The sequence below is a fragment of the Cetorhinus maximus genome, chromosome 5, assembly GCF_964194155.1.
Source record: "Cetorhinus maximus chromosome 5, sCetMax3.hap1.1, whole genome shotgun sequence".
In the NCBI taxonomy this organism is placed as follows: Eukaryota; Metazoa; Chordata; class Chondrichthyes; order Lamniformes; family Cetorhinidae; genus Cetorhinus; species Cetorhinus maximus.
Genome location: NC_135883.1, coordinates 117,958,743 through 117,974,200, shown reverse-complemented (window position 1 = coordinate 117,974,200; position 15,458 = coordinate 117,958,743). Strand labels below are relative to the sequence as shown.

The 15,458-nt window shown below is 45.5% G+C and overlaps 1 protein-coding gene across 6 annotated transcripts in view; it reads right to left on the bottom strand.

Moving 5' to 3' along the window:
• ahi1 (Abelson helper integration site 1) overlaps nt 1–15,458 on the bottom strand; it is a 301,212-nt gene that overhangs the window by 130,041 nt on the left and 155,713 nt on the right. For 4 of the 6 annotated variants that reach the window (XM_078542364.1, XM_078542366.1, XM_078542367.1 and 1 more), the window contains exons 19-20: nt 14,082–14,133; nt 11,345–11,421 (exon numbers count right to left, since the gene is read on the bottom strand). The exons of 1 other annotated variant lie outside the window; for it this stretch is intronic. In XM_078542364.1, coding sequence (XP_078398490.1) covers nt 11,345–11,421; nt 14,082–14,133 — 129 coding nt within the window. The remainder of the gene's footprint in view (nt 1–11,344; nt 11,422–14,081; nt 14,134–15,458) is intronic. One more of the 6 variants, XR_013576639.1, reaches the window with a different exon arrangement.

Genomic DNA, 15,458 nt, shown 5'->3' with positions numbered 1-15,458 from the left:
AGCTCGCCTGTTATTTACAGGCCTCGGGGCGTCGGTGGTTGGGGGCAACTGATGTCTGGCCCCGGAGGCAACTGCAGGAGGGGGGGGGCGGGGGTGGTGGTGTCCGCGGGCGGATGCAAGTGCTGGTCAGCCTCGGAGGCGATTGCTGAAAGGCGGGGGGGTTGTGTGTGTGTGTCTGGGGGCAAGCGCTGGCCAGCCTCAGAGGTGACTGCTGGGGTGGAGGAGTAGGGGGGGTGCTGTGTGTCAAGTGTTGCCCTGGCGCTGCAGCCTGTGCACAGGCAATGAGGTGGGAGACAGGGTAAGCGAGGGGAGTGGCCACGCATTAGGGACATCTGTATAAGCTGACCCTGCATCTGCAACTAAGACAGATCAGGCGTAGCCACAGTGATATGATTGGGTTCAGGCCCCTAGATTGCCTGCCCATGCAAGCAATGCGGAGGCACCAAAGGGCCGCCAAGCACTCCATACTTTACCACCCCCCCCCCCCCCCCCCCCACCACCACCCTACTCCCTAGGCACAGGCTTCGAGTCATCCAACACTTTATTGGGCCGTGGGGCAGTTGAACTGCACACGTTACACAATCTCCTTGCCAATGTAGCAATCACTGCTGGAGACGCTCACAGCCCTTTGCAACGTCAGCAAACTGGTTTGGACCAGTGTCCCCCACGTCGCAGGTTGACAGGACAGCCACGCAGCGCATTCATCTCTGGCCATCCGAGGGGTGACCAGCACTCTTTGGGAAGCATTAAGGGGCGGTCACACAGGGCCAGGAAAGGTGCTAAGTGCAGCCATGGTAACCACGTCTCTCTCTTTTTCATGCTGCAGGAGGACCACGTCAGGATTATGGATCCTGGTGACTGAGCTGTATGCCTGGTGGTCTACAGAGACCGTAGAAGACGGAGGAGAGAGCGACTGAGGCACCTGGCCACGCAAAGGCAGGAGCAGCAACCTCATGAAGAAGGGGCAACAGGGGCTCCCGCACATGCTACCCAGGCACGACAGCAAGCTGTGGCTGCTTGACACCTAGCGACACCCAGGGTCTATAGATGCACCCTGCCATTCCTACAGATGACTAAGAACCAGTGTCGCCAATGACTGCGCATGTCTAGGGACCTGGAGGCATGCACCTGCCACTTACTGCAGGGCTTGGCACCAAAAGGACATGGAGGACGTCCACTGCCAGTGGCTGTGAAAGTGATTGCGGCACTCAATTTCAATGCCAGTGGCTCCTTTCAGGGCTCCACAGGTGGCTTCTGTGGGATTTCACAAGCCGCCACCCACAAATGCATCTATGAGGTCACAGATGCCATCTTCTCCATGGCACACAAGCTTTGTGCATTTCGCCCAGGACTGGGACCAGCCAGGATGCGAGGGTCACTGACCCTGATCTCAGGATTTTCACAGGTGCAGGGTGCGAGTGACTGCACTCATGTGCATTCAGGTCTCCATTGTTAAATTCAGTGGACTTCATCAACCGCAAGGGCTTCCACTCACTGAACATGCAGAAATGCATCCTGAAGGTATGTGCACGGTTTCCAGGAAATGTGCTCGACGCCTACATCCTGAGTCACTCGCAGATCCCTGCAGTCTTCCAGGGTCCACAGAGGCTGCAGGGTTGGCTCCTTAGGGACAAGGGATATTTGCAGAGGCCATTGCTAATGACACCCATGTGGCGGCCTCATGCTGCAGCAGAGCGATGCTCTAATGAGGCTCGTGCAGCGGCTTGCAACTTGGTGAAGCAGACCATCGGGATGCTGAAGATGTGGTGCTAGTGCCTGCACCGGTCTGGCAGAGCCCCGCAATACAGTCCGCAGAGGGTGTCTCGCATCGTTGTCACGAGTTGCGCCCTTAACAACCTGGTGCTGCAACAGGGAGAGGAGCTGGCTGAGGAGGAGATGGAGCAGCTGCACGTCTCCTCCAATGAGGATGCCGCCGATGGGGACGAGGGCGAGGGGGTCCTCAGTGGTGACGACAATGGGGATGAGACTCTCGCACTGGCTAGATGAGGCAGGGGCACTCAGGAGACCCTCATAGCTGCTAGGTTTGCAGAGGATAATGACGACACGCAGTGAGGTGTTCCCATAGATCCTCACATCACGGTTGTGAACGTTTGACTCCAGTCTGGCTTATGGCAGCGCCAATACCCTCTGTGAGAATGCTCCTGTCATGGAGATGCAGCGAAGGCCCTAATAGTCACTTGATTGCAGGAGGGTGATGATAACATGCAGTGAGGACACTCCATAGATTTTCACAGCCTCTGAGAATGTCTGACTCCTGTCTGGCCGAGGGCAGCTCACTTACGCTCCATGATCAGGGCCATCTCAGAGATGCAGCCATGAAGCTTTAGACACATCTGATGCTGTGTCTGCCTTCAGCAACTCAGCCCTTCATGAGCTGGTGCACAGCATCACTGGTCACAGATGCTGGTGTGATGGGGGCCAGCCCCACCTTAAAGGTACTGAGAGTACACAGAGTATGAGAGAACTCTGTGGTGCCTGCCCATTACATTCTGGCAGCAATGTCCAGCACTGTCGAGGTGCAGGCATCAGTATCTTTCCAGGGAGTGTGAGGCTGGACCATCACTGTGGTCTGAAGGCTGTACAGAGCACAGGGAAGAGGTCCTGCACTAAGACACCTGCCTTTTATCTTGTATAGAAAGGTTTTACATCAGGCAGCGTGACATTCTTAGGAGTTTATTGACAATAGCAAACAGTATGTACAAGTGATCAACACTTTTACCTAACTTTCCTAACCCTGCCGTTACGTCTTGGCGTTCCCTGGGCATCCACAGTAGAGGTGGGGGCAGCCTGCTGACTGTGACGCCCTGCCTGTGATGACTTGGGCGGGTGTTCTCTTGACGGCCGAGACTTGGAGGGCCCCACCCTGCTTTCGGGGTCCTGCTGTGTGGCAGTGGGACCCTCCTTGGCCTGTGAAGCTGGATCTGCGGAGGTCACAGGAAGATAGGGTTCGGATGGGCCAGTCACTCCCAGAGTCACCTGGGTGGATGGCCCCTGGGCGTGCACTTGCTGATCCTCCTCCCTATGAGTGCCCGAGGGCACCGGCTGACTCCGTGAGTGGAAGGGGTAGCTGGAGTGAGATCAACCTGCCCAGCACCCCTCTCGCATTCACACTGTTAGGAGGCCAACTATGGCATCAGTGATGGAGTTAAGCCTGCGCAGCAGTGCAGGTGTGATGACCTGGACCGAGGTCTCCATGGTGGCCGCCATCCTGCCAGTGTTGACCTCCGTGTGTTACAATGCCGGCGCTATTACCTCAGCCTGAAGATGGATGGACTCTCCATCGTGCCTTGCAATCTGAGGAGTGCAGTGGACATCCCTAGTTGTTCCCTAGCTTGCTTTTGCAGTTCCAGCAACTGTGACATGCCCGAGTCCAGAGGCTCGTCATCTGACTCAGACTCAGCAATGTCTGGCCTTCAGCAAATGTCCGAGTGCCAGGGACCTGGGAAGTCCCTGCCTCCGCCTGCTGTGGATCAGAAAATGTGATGTGCTCACCAACTTGTGATCCTGAGGCTACTCTAAAGCTAGGTCCCACCGAGGTGTGTTGGGAGTGATGAAAAGAGTGACTTACCCTGGCGGAACAGAGATGATCATTCATCCTTTTGTGGCACTGGGAGGCTGTCCTCCTCTGTACGGTGTTCACTCTGACCACTGCTGCCACTGCCTCCCAAGCCGGGTTGGTGACATTGCTACCCATCCTGTGGCCAGAGCACATCCCGTTGGGCCTCCTCGGCATCCAGCAGTCACTTGAGGGACCCGCTGTTGAAGCGGGGGGCTGCAGTCTTTTTGCCTTTGCTGGCCATGTCTCCCAGACAGCGGCGGTGAGCTGGTGGCGATTCGTGCTTCGCTGGCGGCTGCCTTTTAAAGATGGCGGCCGGCGTGATGCAACAGCGGGGTGATGGCAAGTGGGCGAATAAGAGCCCACCTGCCATGGAAACGGCGTGTTTCCCGGGAATGCATAAATAATGAGGTGGGCTCAGGTAGATGCTGCGTGAAAAACTACGATTTTCGTTGGCGGGTAGGACTCCATTTTACCCGCCTGCTACTGCACTTAGTGTAACTCTGGGAAAATTCCGCCCCTAGAAACTCAACTACAAGAAACTTTACAACCTGCTGGGAAACCTTTGCTTTACAAGACCTTCACTTCGATTTAAACACTGACTTAATGTAAGAAACTACAGGTCTGCCACAAGAGAGACTGAAATAACTATAAGCTGTAACAATATATTATCTTCATCTGTACCTAATCTTTGTGTGCGTGAGTGAGTGAAATGTTGCTTTATTTTGGGGTAAGTGAATGAGAATAAATAACCTTTATTTTTAAACTTTCAAAATCTTGCTGCTTGAATCATTTAATTGGGATATACACACCCAGGGTAAAAAAAACACACATCATTTTCATACAAAACAAGCTGATCATGAGCAGTAAAGGGAAAACATTAAATTCTGTCCATCACATCTGTTTTAATACAGTTACTTCTTTCATTAGTTACATAAAGTGTACATGCTGACAAAGAGAAATGAAGTGAGTGGCAGTGTGGAAGGACAGGGTTTGACAAAGTATCTAACAAAAATCTTAAAGGGGGTGAAATTTAGCCAGGGCGTGAAGGTGAATCAAGTTCACACAATTGTATCTGACAAGTTATTAATCATTTCTTAATTAGAAGATGGAGGAAATTGTTAGATAAGTGGTAGAAGGTGTAGGGGGGACATGAGAAAGAACTTTTTTTATGCAGAGGGTAGTGGGTGGCTGGAATTCGCTGCCCAAGTTGGTGGTAGAGGCAGAAACTTTAAACTCTTTTAAAAAGTACCTGGATCAGCACCTAAAGTGCTGTAAGCTGCAGGGCTATGGGCCGGGTGCAGGAAGGTGGGATTAGAAAGGGCACCTGGGTGTCCTCGGGCTGGCATGGACAAGATGGGCCAAATGGCCTCCTTCTGTGTTGTAACATTTCTATAGTTCTAAGTATAACTATAACAAGTGCTAAGCAGAAGTAGCTCAGATATTGTGCATTACATGGCATTCATGTCATTCCAGATGGTGTAATATAATATTGCACCATTACAGTTGTTTTAAAAATAGTTCAACCATATAGAATAAGACTGTCAAGCAGGCTCTCAACAATTTTCAATTTGTGCCTTGAAAATATTAAGGTCTTCAAAAATCTCAAAAAATGAAAATATGTAAGTATGCTAACAGATTATGGCATCTCTTCATTTTCCAGTTGTCACTAAATTAAATATCCTCATCTAAACCTTCAGGTTTCATGTTATGTAAGTTTCTCTTGGCACAGATTAAAGAAAATTAAGTAATCATCATTTTCAAAATATATTAGAGAAAAAGATTGCATAACTGATTCGATCTAAAATTTTGTGGCTAATGAAGGTAACTATCACCTGGGCATTTTCACAGCTTTTTCACATCACTGTCATAAAAGTAGTCACAATTTAACAAACCCATAGGCCTTGGATTGTGTAATAGTACAGATGTAAATTGTCTGTATTAGGCAAAAAGAACAAACATTCAAGAATACATGCCAAGTTCTATACAGAAAAATGTTTTGCATTTCATATTTATATAATGCAAATGATGTAAATGGCATGGATTTCCAGAAATGTAAAATTTCCATACTTAAACAATTAAGTTTGAAGTCTGACGAAAAAAACAAGATTACTACCTTTCTAAAAAGGATCATGTCTATGCCTCAACATAGCAAGAGCAGATACTAATTTGCATAAACTTGCAAGTCAAATTTTCTGTCATTCTTTACCTGTTATCAGAGCACAGCCTTCTACTATTAGCCTTCTTACAGTTGACATTCATTGCCTGAGGGTAATGCTCTTCTCTTCTTATTCAAATTATCATTTTAATTATACTTCATAAACTTTTATAGACTGCAATTCATATTGGCCCAATATGAAAAAACTTTTCTTAGCAAAATATATCTAAAACAAACTGTATATTGAACATGCAATAACAGATCATTTTTCAATCACACCGTTGAAACTCTATGCTAACCATAATAACTACATCACTCAAAGGATTTAATTCCCACATATCTTAATCCTATTAACAATACATATACCTACACTGAAACTTTTTGTTTGAAAGAAAGAAAGGTCTATCACCACCACACTACTTTCTTTTCCTGCACTTCACACCACTGTTTAGGAAGCATCAGGTCTGATGCTATGTATTTGGTAACAAATGACTCTGTGACTTTTTCTGCGAGAAAACAATTTCCCTGATGGTCAAACATGACCTGGAACCTACGGTAACTGCAAATTCACTGCAAGGCCAGCACAGTGTGACCAACTGATATCAATACAACATGCTGGAGCTACACCAACAAACTAATAATCTAAACATTGTGTAACGCCTTCTCCCCCCACCTCCAAGAAGGAATGCTTTGGTGGCAGATCATGACATACTTATTCTCGTTTATAATTCCATTTGTGACCATCCACTGCCATACTTTTCCCTTCCCTTGCCCTCTGCCATCTCTTCCTACTCATTTCTTAAGATCCCCAATCCTTACAGTTGGTATATTTTGACTAAATCTACCACAAAAGTTATTTAAAAACAAAAAACTTCTGCGGATGCTGGAAATCCAAAACAAAAACAGGATTACCTGGAAAAACTCAGCAGGTCTGGCAGCATTGGTGGAGAAGAAAAGAGTTGACGTTTCGAGTCCTCATGACCCTTCAACAGAACTAGTTATAAAAGTTATTTATCCCACCGTGCATCCTTGACCATACCTGTTCGGTCTTCTTTACAGCAGCTGGGATCCTGCTTGCATTGGATTTCTTGTACTTTTCACCATCAGTACTACACAGCTTCGCTGGACTGTGTTGCATCCTTTGGTTGCTGCAATTCTGCTCTGTCACTCAGTTTTAAGTTTAATATAACCTGCTTAAGCCCAAAATGTCAATCCTCCATCTCCTGCTGTTACCCATTGGACTTCTGCATTGCACTCCAAGTGCACTCCTATCTCTGATTTTTAGTCTGCTGCTATTCTGGGACCGGAGCTAAAAAGTATTTCCCCCTATGCCAAATGTAATTTCTCTGCTACCTTCAGGGCCTTACTGTAACATCCACTTTTGCTGGTGCTTTCTACTGAGCTTGCATTTTCTGCTAGATTGCTTCTATTTCAATAGCTGGCTTGCTCCTCATCTGTGAGCTGAGATTCTTGTCCCTTATTGAGACTTTTCACTTCACGCTGATCTAACTCCTCCTTCAACCTTCGTTGGATTGAGTTCAATAGTCCTAGTCCACAGCTCCTGCTTAGTTACCTCATGCACAGTAATCCCATGATTATACCTTTCATCCACAGTGATAACATTTCAGAAGTGCTAATTTTGCTTTAGAGTGCTTTGAGGAGAAGGGTTCTCAGCAGGAGGCCATAACTATCCAGGGTGTTTAGAATACAATTTTTCTATCTGAACCTCAACGAACAACAAAATGTGAAATGTTTGGCGCTTCAGTAAGAACGTCCTCACTGAAATTTACCACCTACTCAGTCACAACTGCAACCTCAGAGCAGGCAAGAACCACATTACCAGGGGTTGTGAAGGTGATCATGGCAAACAACTTTTATCCATTTGGCTCCTTCCAGGCTGGAACTGGAGATATTTGCAACATCTCAGTTTGTTGACCACTGCTGTGTAAGCAAGGTCACTGAGGCTCGCTGTGCAATGTTAGTTAACTACATTTCATTTTCTTTTGCCAGAGAGGAGCTGGCAGCATAAGCACGTGGCTTCGTTAGGGCTGTAAGTTTTCCCATGATGCAGGGTGCCATTGACTGAATATACGTTGTTTGTGCAGACAACATGTCAAGTCTGCACTATACTGAAATTGAAAGGGATTTCACTCAGTCAGCATTCAGCTGGTGTGCAAACATACGCAGTAAGTCATACAAGTTAATGCTCAATATCCTAGCAGCAGTCATGATGCTTTCATTCTGCAGTTCGCTATGCCACCATGGCAAACCAAAAGGTGGATACTGGGCAACAAGGACTATCTGTTGACATGGCTGATGACTCCAGTACACAATCCATGTGCTTACCTGCCACATGCACACAATGAAAGCAATTCTGCTACACAAATTGTGGTACAGCAAACCACTAGTGTGCTGGAACAATGCTCCAGCTGCTTGGACCACTCTTGACAAACCCTGGAGTACTGAGCAGAGTGGGTGCCATGATTCATGGTGGTCTGCTGCATGTTGCACAATCCTGCTATAATGGGGTTGTCATCAGCTATAGGGTGGACAGCTGAGGAGCAGGAGGATGAAGAAGGGAGGAGGCAACCTAGACAATAGTTTCTGGCTGGAACATCCATGAAAAACCTATCCAGGTGTGATAACAGTAACCACAAGTTCCCATTCAACAACAGTCTCACACCTTAACTTCCCTCTGTCACTGACCATCACAGCGTCCACCACCACAATGCAAAAATAAAAACCATCATAAACTAAACATTCCAAAGCAAATTTATAAATGAACTCATGTCATTTTGCATACAACAGTCAATTAATCACCCTCATGTATTTTTTAGTGTCCATCTTCCTTGTGCCTTTGCCGGTCCTAATCATTTTAAACATTCACCCCATCCCCCATTGCACAGTGGCTGCAATGTTTACCATCTCCAAGATGCACTGTCACAACTCACCAAAGCTCCTTTGACAGCACCTTCTAAACTCGCGATGTCTATACCTTGAAGGACAAGGGCAGCATATGCATAGAAACACCAGCATGAGCAAGTTTCCCTCAAAGCCAAAATAAATAAATCAGTGCTAACAATGGCTGAATATGGTTGGTGAAGGCTTCTCACTTTGTGGACGGGACTGTAGATGAGCTTGGGGGACGACCACAAGCAGCTCTGGGCTTTAGAAGGCCCAGATGTGGATTGCACCATCTTGGCAAGGTGGCAGATGTCTGGGCTGACAGGTAACAGCAAGTGACGGGGAAGGGAGGAAGAATGATGTCTGCATGAAAGAGAACAGCTGGTTTAAGTTCCATGGAACCATCGCCACTCCTCTGTAGCGAGGCCTCAGTAATCCTAATAATCTATTGAAGGACTTATTACTGGACTGCCGTGACACCCTGCAAGCCTCTTTGCTTACTGTAATCCACAGCCATGATGGCAGCAGTTTGAGCTTGCAAGGCTTGTCCTTGTATAACTGGCAATTAGAGTTTCCATTATAGAATTCAGAATGGTTGCTGGTGGTGCTGCAATGGAAGTTACAACGTCAGTCAACAGTTGCTGCATCATGGTTGAGTCCAAAGTGTGAGAACAGGCTGGCCACCACTTCTAGATTGTAAAGGGTAGAATCTAAGCTCTGCAAAAAGCACTGCGCCAAGTTGTTACCACATGCCTCCATATTCCTTGACATTGCACACAAGCTTTCTGGCAGGCTTTCCAATGCATCAAGCATTTTGTAGTATTCTCTCTAAGTCAGAAGGTTTTGGGTTCATGTCCCACTCCAGAGATTTGAACGCAAAAATCTAAGCTGACATTCCAGTACAGCATGGAGGGAATACTGCAGTGATGGAGGTGCTGCCTTTTAATGAGACGTTAAGCAGAGCTCCTGACGTAAAAGATCCCATGGCATTATTTTGAAGAAGAGCAGGGGAGTTATCACCAGTGTCGTAGCCAATATTTATCCTCAATCAACATCATAAAAATAAATGGTTTGGTCATTATCACTTGGATGTTTGTGGAACCTTGCTGCTGCTTTTCCTACACTCCAACAGTGACTATATTTCAAAAGGACTTCACTAGCTGTAAAACACTTTGGGATGTCCGGAGGTTGTGAAACACACTATATAAATGCAAGTGTTCTTTTTTCTGCTGTGGGCTACCCTATCAAATTACTCAACTGAGTCCTCTGCAGTAAAACCAGTGTGCGGCCTCACCCCCGGAAGCTGGCAACCACACTACCCTTGCCCCCTGCCCTGACTGCAGACCACTCATGCCCAGTCTCTAACCAACCTCTGTGCGATCTGCTAAGTGATGTGGGGTCAGTATCTGAGTTGATGGCTGAGTGTGTGAAACTGAGTCATGGCATGTTTTGATCATCGTCTTCTTGCTGTTCCGCCATTGTCTGGCCAGGTTGCACTTCTTGGATATCTGAAAGGCGAGAGGCACAAAGCTAAGGTTGTGGTGCAGGAAGGGAGAAAGGGAGTAAGTGGCGCATTATCTGCAGCTTGTAATCAGAAGAGTGTGGGATGAGGAGGAGGTGGGATGTGAGACAGAGGATTATATATAAGGAGACCGTCATCTTTGATGGCTTCAGCCGCACCGCTGGAAGTGGCTTCAGTAATGCATGTCCCAATAATGGCCAGCACCGTCTCCTCCACAAGGATTAGGATATGCATTTGCGCATGTCCCCCTCTGCTTAGATCCTGCTGGCTCAGCTGTCCTGCAAGAGAGAAGGAAGTGAGTGTTGTGAATCTGTTTCTGTGTTGCGGCTGTCATGGTTGGATAACTAGTACTGTTTGCAAGTTGAGATTTGGGTGTGAGGCTTGCAGCAGTGATAAGTGAGTGAGGGTGCGGTGAATAAAATGAATGTCAGGTACAAGTTCTGATTGATAGAGATTGTTGGTAGGTGAGTGATGGGGATGTGGGAAATTGAGCAGTGGGTGGGGCTATTTGTGCAGTTAGTAGGATATGGCATTTGAAAATACATTCACTGAGCTTGATCACTCATGTGAGGCCATTGAACCTCTTGTAGTACTGCATCCAGGGCCTTGGGAATAACTCCTGGCTTTGATGTCCATGACTATTTGCTCCCTTTTGCCTATTGAGCATGTGTTTGAAGGAGCTCCCGACTCCCTGCCAGTAGAGGACATCTCTCCGCCTTTCCACCTACTATACCAAGGTTGCCAGTGCAGCGTTTGAAAATCTTGGTGTCTGCTCTCTCCCCTGTTGTGCCGTTCTTCACTGTTCCCTGGGTCAGACTCACTTGCTGCATGATTGCCGGCACCTGCTCCAGACACAATGCATCTCCCCTTTAAGAGGTGCAGGCTTCCTTTTCAAGCAGCGCTAGACACTCATGATACTGGCCTTGCTAATGAATCCAGCTGAATGAATAGTGCAGTTAACACTGGTTGGATGCTGAAATAATTGCCGTGCTGCCTGCATTGCATTCAATGGGGCATAGGTTAATCATCCATTGTAGAGGACTATCAAGTTTAGCCCCCAAAATATTTTTACATTGCAGTCTGTTCAAACAGTTTCTAATGGAAGTTGTGTGCAACACAGATCGCATCATTCACAACTGAAAGTTCAATAATATAACAGCTGTGCAATCTTATCAGTACTTACACTGTTGAAGTAGTAACTGCCCATTGAACTAAAAGAAGAATCCCAGTTCATATCCAATGACATCATAGGAACCATACCTATTGAAGAAAAAATGGATAAGGATGTGCTTGAAGAAGTCTGCACTACCCCAGTACAACATAACAAGTTGTTCTCTTAACTCTGCATGCCTCCCAAAAGGGAGAGAGGAACCTGTGAAATTACAATCACTAGGGAAGTGGTACTGAGTAAACTGATGGAGCTGCGGGCTGACAAGCCTCCTGATGGACTTCATCCTAGGGTCTTAAAAGAAGTGGATAATGATGTAGTATCAATATCGTTGGTATTAATTTTCCAAAATTCACCAGATTCTGGAAAGGTTCCAACAGACTGGAAAGTAGCAAATATAACTCCTCTATTCAAGAAGGGAGGGAGCCGGAAAACAGGAAACTATAGGCCAGTCAGCTTGACGTCTGTAGTGGGGAAGGTGTTAGTATTGATGATTAAGGAGGTTATAACTGGGCATGGTTTTGTGAAAGGGAAATCATGTTTGACCAATTTATTGGAGTTCTTTGAAGGAGTAACATGCGCTGTGGATAAAGGGGGGCCTGTAGACGTACTGTATTTGGATTTCCAGAAGGCATCTGATAAGGTGCCACATGAAAGATTACTGTGGAAAATGAAAGCTCATGGTGTAGAGGGTAACATATTAGTGTGGATAGAAGATTGTCTGGCTGGCAGAAAACAGAGTATGCATAAATGGGTCTTTTTCTGATTGGCAGGATGTGACGAGTGGAGTCCCACAGGGGTCTGTGCTGGGATCTCAACTTGTTACAACTTATATCAATGGCATAGATGAGGGGAGAGAAGCATGGTAGCTAAATCTGCAGATGACACAAAGATAGGTAGGGAAGTATGTTGTGAAGAGGATATAAGGAGGCTGCAGACGGACATAGATAGGTTGAGTGAGTGGGCAAAACATATGGAGTATAATGTGGGAAAATGTGAAGTTGTTCACTTTGACAGGAAGAATAAAAAAAGCAGAGTATTATATAAATGGAGAATGACTGCAGATTTCCGAGTAACAGAAGGCCTAGGTATTCTAGTGTATAGTCAAAAAAAAATAGTTTGCAGCTACAGCAAGTAATTAAAGCGGCTAATGGAATGCTAGCCTTTATTACAAGAGGAATTGAACATAAAGGTAAGGGTATTATGCTTCAGTTATACAGGGCATTGGTGAGACCACATCTTGAATCATGGGCAGTTTTGGTCTTCTTATTTAAGGAAAGATGTAAATACATTGGAGGGGTTCAGAGGAGGTTTACTAAATTTATACCTGGAATGAATTGGTTTTTTTATGAGGAAAAGTTGGACAAACTGACTTTGTTTCCACTGGAGTTTAGAAGATTGAGGGGTGACTTGATTGATGTATATAAGATCCTGAACAGTCTTGACAAGGTGGGTGTGGAAAGGATGTTTCCTTTTGTGAGCGAGTCCAGAACTAGGGGGCACTGTTTTAAAATTAGGGGTTGCCCTCTTAAGACAGAGATGAAGAGAAATTTTTTCTGAGGGTTGTGCGACTTTGGAACTCTGTCCCAGAAGTCAGTGGAGGCAGGGTCATTGAATATTTTTAAGGTGGAGGTAGATAAATTCTTGTTAGGCAAGGGAATCAAAGGTTATTGGGGGTAAATGGGAATGTGGAATTCGAAACACAACAGATCAGCCATAATCTTATTGAATGGTGGAGCAGGCTTGAGGGGCTGAATGGCCTACTTCTGCTCCTATTTCGTATGTTTGCATGTATGTTCGTATGTTCTGAAGAAGTCATATCGAACTCGAAACGTTAACCCTGTTTCTCTCTATAGATTCTGCCAGACCTGCTGAGCTTTTCCAGCACTTTCTGTTTTCATTTCATATCTCCAGCATCCACAGTATTTTGTTTTTATATAACTGTGTTGTTCATTTGATCTTGCAATTATTTTCAAACTTAAATTTAGATTTCTGCATAGCCAAATGAACTCCAGGCTCCTTGGCCCAGCTATATTTTCTCTAGATCTTACACGCTGCAACATTTTAATGAAGTATTGGAGGTAATGCAGCGACTTAGTTGTCAGTCTTATTATTCTAATTACACAGAATTATATAGAAGTTGCAACATGAAAACAGGCCATTCGGCCCATCAGCCCATGTTGGTGTTTATCTACTATGCTTAATATTTATTATTGTAAAACAGAACAATTTTAAATACAAATCTCAAATGCTATTTTTGTTCATCACCGTCCCATTAATGGCTAGGCTATCCTCTTGCAATTAACTCAGTCTTCTGTTTTTATCTTAGCTTTTTAAAATTGCATGCTCTAAGTTCCCTATAACCTTTTTCCTTAAAATATATAGTTTATTTTCACCTATTTTCCTTCTACCTCCACGACCTACGCAATATCCAAAAAGCTAGCCTCTGATTGGCCTAATGAAATGCCTCTTAAAAATAGTTTTCTCCTCTAACAGTGAAGTGTGATTCAGCCATTACCACAATCTTTAACACAAACTCATCCAGCACCACTGTTGAACAAGTTGTCATATCTGTGTCAACAACAGAATAATCTCACCTGAATCCGACAACTTGCTCATTGTATTGCAAGGATTTACAAATTACTGTAGCTAAAATAAATCTGAGGGGGAAAACCTGCAAAGGCTGAAAATCTGAAATAAAATTGGAAAGTGTTGGAAACAAATAACAGTCAGTATCTGTACATTCACATACCTGGCTGAGCAAAATAGTGGTCCATTTCTGAAGTGTTCTGCTGTATTGACTCCTATAATAAATGAAATTCAGATTTCAATGTAGAGAAAAATTGGAAGATTAAGTAACCGTATTAATCGATTATCATTAACACTGTTGCATTTAATGTGAACTTGCCACACTTTAAAAAGAGAAACTATTTTGCTATCTTATTCACCTTCCATTGAAGTCCGTGTCATCAGCGCATCATGTAACTGCCAAAGTATGTATTACATTTGCCAAGTATGTGTCACATTGCATGTCCTACTTCCTTGAGTGGTTGAAATATATTGATAATCATTGTGGTGGTAATGTCACCTGATTAGTAACCCAGAGGCCCAGGCTAATGCATGGGTTCAAATCCCACCATGTTGTGGTGGAATTTAAATTCAGTTAGTAAATTGAATTAATTTTTAAAAATCTAGAATTATCAGTAACAGTGCCTTGAAACGATCATTGATTTGTCATAAAAACCCAGCTGGTTCACTAATATCTGTTAAGGAAGGATATCAGCCATCTTTACCTGGTCTGACCTACACATGACTCCAGACCCACAGCAATGTGGTTGACTATTAACTGTCCTCTGATATGGCCTAGTAAACCACTCAGTCATTTCAAGCCACACCTGGCATTAACTTAGGCACTGGAAAATACAACAGAACAACCAGCCCTGTCGACTCTGCAAAGTCCTCCTTATTAACTGGGGGCTTGTGCCAAAATTGGGACAGCTGCCCTACAGACTAGTCAAGCAACAGCCTGACATAGTCATCCTCACCAAATCATACCTTAGAGAAATGTCCCAGGCACTACCATCACTACCTCTGGGTATGTCCTGTCTCACCGGCAGGACAGACCCAGCAAAGATGCTGGCAGCACAGTGGTATGCAGTCAAGAGGGAGTTGCCTTGGAAATCCTCAACACTGACTCCGTATCCCATGAAGTTACATGGCATCAGGTCAAATATGGACAAGGAAACCTCCTACGGATTACCACCTACTGCTCTCCCTCAGCTGATGAATCAGTACTCCTCCATGTTGAACACCACTTGGAGGAAGCACTGAGGGTGGCAAGGCACAGAATCTACTCTGTGCGGGAGATTTCAATGTCCATCACCAAGAGTGGCTCGCTAGCACCACTACTGACCAAGCTGGTCAAGTCCTGAAGGACATATCCGCAGACTGGTCCTGTGACAATTGAAGCATCCAACAAGAGGGGAAACCTACTATGCCTTATTTTCAGCAATCCACCTGTCGCAGATGCGCATGTCCATTCTAGCATAGGTGAGAGCCCTTGTGCAGGCGGCAGCCCATTTTCTCACTGAGCATAAGCTTCAGCATGTTGTGTACCACTACCACCATG